Below are 6,844 nucleotides of genomic sequence, written 5' to 3' on the forward strand. Positions count from 1 at the left end.
CCTCCCCTAAAAGCATGTAAAACACGAAAAAATTGGGGTATGAAGCTCACATTGGTTATTTTCGTGGGTGGTAGGAAGGAAAGTGAATTTAGTCCTAAATTTGCTAGTTGTGACATCATCCCCCCGTTAGAGGGAATTTTGTCACGAAGTTAGTTCTAGTGCGGGTCCTCGAGAACTCAGGAAGAGATGTGGATACTTCTGCTTCATCTGGTCTTCACGTTCCCAGGTGAACTAGGTCCTCTTTTGGCACTCTATCGGACCTTCACAATGGGATGCGACTCTGTTTCGTTCGTTTTACCTCCTTGTCCATTATTTCTATGGGTTCCTCAACAAAGTGAAGGTTCTCGTTTATTTCGATCTCATCTACTGGGAAAATGAGAGTTTCGTCAGATAGGCATTTCTTGATATTGGACACATGAAAGACAGGGTGTACATTGTGGATTTCAGACGGTAAGTAGAGTTTATAAGCCACCAGACCAATGCTAGAAAGGATTTCGAACGGTCCGATGTATCTAGGATTTAATTTCCCACGCTTCCCAAAGCGTATTATCCCTTTCCAATGAGAGACCTTTAGCAGTACACGATCACCGAGTTGAAATTCCAAGGGCTTCCGTCGTTTATCCACGTAGCTCTTTTGTCGGTCTCTGGACGCCTTATTCGTTCCCTAATCTGAACGATCTTCTCAGTTGTTTCTTTGATGATCTCAGGACCCGTGAGAGTGTTGTTGGGTACCATTCCCTTTGCCAGTTGTGTGTCTCCCACCTCATCCCAACGGAGAGGTGATCGGCATTTACGTCCATATAGAGCCTCAAAGGGAGCGACCTTGATGCTTGTGTGACAGCTATTGTTGTATGAGAATTTGATCAGTGGCAGGTGGGTATCCCATGCCTTGCCAAAGTCTATCACATAGTCTCTTAGGATATCTTCCAATGTTTGGATCGTCCTCTCACACTATCCATCTGTTTGGGGATGGTAAGTAGTACTTATATCGAGCTGAGTTCCCAATGACCTCTAAAGTGACTGCTCAAACGAGAGGTAAAACTAGTATCCCTGTCAGAGATAATAGATACTGGCACGCCGTGTAATCTCATGATATCTTTTATATAGGTCTTGGTTAATTTCTCCATTTTGTCCGTTTCTTTTATTGGCAGGGAGTGGGCGGACTTGGTCAACTGGTCGTCAATTACCCAAATAGTGTCAAGCCCGCCCGATGTCTTGGGCAACTTGGTTATGAAATCCATTGTTATCTGTTCCCACTTCCACTTGGGTATTTCTAGTTGTTGTAGTAGACCCGAGGGCTTCTGATACTCTACCTTAACTTTGGCGCAAGTCAGACACTTGCTCACATAGGTAGCAATTTCAGCATTCATATTCGGCCACCAATAATGTTGCTTGAGATCTAGGTACATTTTTTCCGAACCTGGATAGATGGAGTACTTAGTTTTGTGGGCCTTATTCATGACCATGTCTCTAAAGCCACCGAATTTCAGTGTCCAAATTCGGTCCATAAGGTAGTAGGCTCCTTTGTTCTTGATCATGTGATTCTTGTTCATCCCTCGCAAGGCTTCGTTTGTGATGTTTTCCGGTCCCAAGGCTTCCAGTTGAGCCTCTTTGATTTGTGAAGACAAGTGGGAATGGATGGTCATTGTTAGCATTCTTACTCGGCGAACCGAGTATTCTTTCCGGCTTAGGTAATCTGCCACCACATTGGCTTTGCCCGGATGGTAACAGATCTCGCACTCGTAATTGTTCAGCAATTCAACCCATCGCTGCTGCCTCATATTTAGTTCCTTCTTGTAACAACCCATTATTTCACGTCAAACATGACCTTTTGATAAAGGATTATTTAGAATAAATAAACTTATCTAAGTTGTAGTATATGTCACAAGGTTTCCAAAAACATAAAGAACACCGAAATCCGAGTTATAACGAAGAAGTTATGACCCATCAAAGTTCCGCGTTGGAACCGGCACAGCATTATGTGTCATGAAAACTGAGTTCACTATAAACAATGCTCTTATACCAATCTGTCACACCCCCAAACCAGAACGGAGGAAACGTTCGGGGGCAGAGGACGTCATGTCAAGTATCACAACACATGCATTATAGTAATCAAAGTACAAACAGCCATTGTATTAATAAGTATAAATTTACATAAGTGTTTAAACATTACATATTCAAACATCAAAGTAGATACAGTAGAAGACAAAAGACACAACATGGTACTAGAATGTCTTCTTAGGAATCAAGAATATAGAGGTACGAGCCTATAGAACAGATCTTGTTCAAGTAAGGTCGTACCTCTGTATTCTTGATTCCTAAGAAGACAGTCTAGTATCGTGCTGCGTATTTTGTCTTCTACCATATCTACTTTGATGTTTGAATATGTAATGTTTAAACACTTATGTAAAACTTATACTTATTAATGCAATGGTTCTTTGTACTTTGGTTACTATAATTCATGTATTGTGATACTTGACATGACGTCATCCGTCTCCGAACGTTTCCGCCGTTCTGGTTTGGGGTGTGACACTTCTGATTTAGAATGTGTTGGAGGCTTTTGTGATCCGGGAAAATGGTGCACTTCGTACCGTAGAGGTAGTGCCTCCAGATTTTTAGTGCGAATACGATTGCTCCCACTTCCAGATCATGCGTGGTGTAGTTCACCTTGTCGTTCTTTAGTTGTCTTGACGATAGGCTATGACTTTCCCTCGCTACATCAGTACACAACCTAATCCTTGATTGGATGCGTAGAGCTTGTTTCAAAGTCTTCTGTCCCTTCTAGGTGAGACAAGACCGGGGCGCTGCATAGAGCTTGTTTCAAGGTTTGGAAGGTAGCCTCCTATTTCCTCTCCCAGATGAAAGGTACACCCTTCTGGGTTAAGGCGGTGAGCGGCTTGGCGATCTTAGAGAAATTCTGTATGAACCTCCTGTAGTAACCAACAAGGCTTAACAACTATCTGATCTCCGTTGGGGTTCATGGGGTTGCCCAGCCTTCGATTGATTTAACTTTGAAATGGTCCACATGTATTCCCTCCTCGCTGACCACATGACCCAGATAATCCACCCTTCGAATCCAAAACTCGCATTTGGAGAACTTTGCATACAACTTCTCCGCCCTTAGTGTTTCCAGAACCTGCCACAGATGTTGACTGTGTTCTTGCTTACTTCGTGAATAGACGAGTATATCATCGATAAATACAATCACGAAGTTGTCGAAGTAGGGCCGGCAGACTTGGTTCATCAGGTCTATAAATGTTGCAGGCGCATTTGTCAGACCGAAGGGCATCACTACGAATCCATAGTGACCATAGCGGGTTCAGAATGCATTCTTGGGGATGTCTTCTTCTCGGAACCATAATTGGTGGTACCCGGATCTTAAATCTATCTTCGAAAAGTAACTTGCTCCTTGTAGCTGGTCGAATAAGTCGTCGATCCGGGGAATAGGGTACCGGTTTTTGATAGTAAGTTTGTTTAGTTCCCGATAATCGATGCACATGCGAAACGACCAATCCTTTTTCTTGACGAATAAGACCGGAGCTCCCCAGGGTGAGAAGCTTGGCCTTATACACCCCTTGTCAATAATTCACTCAATTGACTGGAAAGCTCTTGCATCTCCACAGGAGCTAATTTATATGGCGACTTGGCGATTGGTGTGGCTCCGGGTATCAAGTCGATCCTAAATTCGACTTGTCGTTCTGGAGGTATTCCTGGAAGGTCTTCGGGAAACAAGTCGGGAAAATTGCACACCTCCGGGATGTCTTTAATGTTCTTTTCCTCTTTCTTTTTATCAACCACATGAGCTAAAAAGGCGTAGTTCTTCTTGTTTAAACACTTATGTGCCTTAATACATGAGATGAGGTGAAGGTTCGTACTGAGTTTGTCGCCATATATAACCAGGGTTTCATTGTCAGGTAGGTGAACGCGAACGGCCTTCTCGTAACACATAATATCGGCACGGTGGGGGATTAACCAGTCCATGCCAATGATCACATCAAAACTCCTAATAGTAACCGACATTAAGTCGATTTGAAAAGAGTGGTTATTTAAAGTTAGTGTGCACCCTATGAATACATCGTTTTTCGTTTCTATTTTTTGCCGTTAGCCATTTCCACAGTAAATGTTTCGTTTAATGCTTGAGGATTTTGGTTGAGTAGGTGTTTAAACGTATGACTCACAAAGCTTCTTTCTGCCCCACTATCAAATAAAATGCATGCATAAATGTTGTTGAGGAGGAACGTACCAGTGACCACTGCGGGATCCTTCATTGCGTCCTCATGTCCTATTGCTAGGACTCTTCCTGTTCCCCCTGTGTTCCTGTTGTTGGCCTTTGGACAGTTTCTTTTGTAGTGACCCGTTTCTCCACACCCATAACATGCTTGACTCACACCAGAATTGGTAGGTTGGTTGGTCTATTTCTGTAGTATCGGGCGGTGTGCCCCTTCATATTGCAGTTGGTATAGTGCATCTCCAGGCATGCACCATTGTGATGATAGTTGCATTTATCACAGTTTGGGGGATTACGTGTATATGTCTTGGTAGGTGCTGATGTGGCAGGAGTGGTAGCGGCATGAACTGCCGCAATTTGTTGCTTCTTTGCAGACTCCTGATTTTGTTGCCCTTTCCTCTTGTTTCCAGAGTTTCTCTTGTGATCATTCCCCTTTTTTTGTTCAGTAACGGGAGTCATTATGCCCTTCAGTACCCCATGATCAATGAGCCTTTGAGCAAGGCGCTTGGCGCTGTCGAATGTTGTCGGATTAGCAGTAAGTACATTCCCTGGAATTTGAGGTGATAACCCGCAGATGTATCGTTCAACTTTCTTGCTTTCGGGAATGATCATTCCCCGACGCAGGATTACCAGGTCGCTGAATCTGGCAGTGTAAGCTTCAATGTCAGATCCCTTCATAGTGAGATTCCATAACTCCTGTTCGAGTTTCTGTACCTCACCCCTCGGGCAGTACTCTTCAAGCATCATGGTTTTGAGGTCCTCCCAAGTCATTGAGTTCAGCACTGGGAGTGTTAGAGCCTTGACGTGGCCATTCCACCATGAAAGGGCTCTATCGGCAAAAGTACAGGCTGCAAATTTAACTTTGCTTTCCTCCGGGAAGCCAGAGATCTCAAAGACTGACTCTGTCTTTTCAAACCACCGAGTTAGAGCTATAACACCTCCACTTCTGTTGAATGCCTTTGGCTTTCCGTTTGTAAAGTCTTTATATGTGCATGCTCGCTGAAGCCCTTGATTAACCCCATGGTTGGAACTGCCCGTTCCGTTTCCGCTTCCGCCTCCGTTTGCACCACTGCTTCTAATCTGTGCTAGAGTAGCAACGACTGCGGCTGTAATTGCCGCCTGGAATATGGCCGAATCCATTTGTGGTGGAGGCGGCGGTGACGGTGGTGTTGTTGCGTTGTTATTGCGTCGGTTGTATCTTCGGGGCGACATTCTAATGCCACAAGTGGAATTTGGTAAATTTTTGGATAAGGGTTATGATGTGGATACTATTGTAATGAAACATCGCATTTAGCTATGTCGAGTGTAGTGGTTATCGAGCATTATTTTGTACATATAATTGAAATCTTGTTATATCAAATAAAATGAACAGATAAGACATAGTAGATACCAACATCCATAAATAAAAACACATGTTTGTTTGATTAATGTTAAAGTAATGGTACATAACTTTTGGAAAATTGACCTTTATAAGGTCTACAATACATCAAGATAACAATCTGGCAGCATAACGAGCCTCTGAGTAGTGTAATCACTTAGAAGTAGGGTCGGTCCTACATATAATATAAAAGAAAGGGGTAGCACTAACGCGTACCCTAAAAATTTAGTCTACCATAGATGGTGAGTATGATGGATCCTATCACGTCGAGTATTCCCCTGCGGTGCCTGGGATGAAGTAGAAGCGCCCTCTAGTTCAGCTAGTTGGCGCTCGGCTACAAGCACTCTCTCCTCAAGAGAAGCATGTCTCTGCTGATATTCCCTTAACTCCGCTCGCACGGTAGTAAGGTCCTCAATGACTCAGTCCATAGGGTAGTAATCCATCTCGAGGTCTCGAGTGCGTGCGTCCATGACCTCTACATCAACTCTCGTCTCCATAACTCGGTTCTCTATCGTCTGAGCCTGATCTCCAACGTCTGAGATCCGACGGATCATAACGGGAAGGGCTCGGTCAGCGGGTCCTCAATGGCGGAGGTTGTAAAAACCTCGCTCCATACCATAAGCTGAGTGTTGTCTTTGATGTCGGCTCCACCTCTCAATGTCATCTGCCTAGTGGGGCGTAGGGCCATTATAGCCCCAACGATGTGTAGGTACTCTAGCCATGTAGGGATGATCGATGACTTCGGACTCCATGTCCGACTCATCCTCGTGGTCTTCCTCTTCCTAGACTTCTTCCTCAAGCTCATCCTCCGCCTCTTCCTCTAGGATCTCCTCGGGATCCTCCTTGATCCATCCTCTGTTCCCCTGGGTGGGGAAATAAGGATCTCCCAGATGGTGGAAACCTGCCATGGCGTCTGTACGAGAATATAAGCACAAGAAAATATATGAAAGATTCATAAAATGCCAAAATACTCCTATGGTATTTTATTTCATTGTGTTTTGTTCTTAGATCCTTTTGGTTTAAAGTTGGTAAGTTTTAGATTTGTTGTCCATCTCAACCACTCCTAAACACATGTTGGTCATATCTCGAATAAATATAGTTGATCAGGCTATATTTACCCTAGATATGATTACATAACTGTCTATGATTAGCTGCGATGCCCAGCTCCCCGAAAGACTTTTTAGTTGTTTCTTGTTAGGACACTACTCTTAATATGCACACGTGTAAGTATATTTTTT

At 43.7% G+C, this 6,844-nt stretch overlaps 1 protein-coding gene across 1 annotated transcript; it reads right to left on the reverse strand.

Moving 5' to 3' along the window:
- Positions 1–3,564: 3,564 nt before the first annotated feature.
- LOC145140438 (uncharacterized) lies at positions 3,565–4,020 on the reverse strand. Its single transcript, XM_079073932.1, has one exon. The coding sequence runs from the start codon at positions 4,018–4,020 to the stop codon at positions 3,565–3,567; it is 456 nt and encodes a 151-aa protein (XP_078930058.1).
- Positions 4,021–6,844: the final 2,824 nt, after the last annotated feature.

This window comes from Lactuca virosa, chromosome 9 (genome assembly GCF_052849685.1).
Source record: "Lactuca virosa cultivar CGN04683 chromosome 9, Lactuca_virosa_CGN04683_v6, whole genome shotgun sequence".
NCBI lineage: Eukaryota > Viridiplantae > Streptophyta > Magnoliopsida > Asterales > Asteraceae > Lactuca > Lactuca virosa.

Coding starts and splice junctions, on each gene's coding strand:
- LOC145140438 (XM_079073932.1), bottom strand. CDS start 4,020: ATGTCGGTTACTATTAGGAGTTTTGATGTGATCATTGGCATGGACTGG.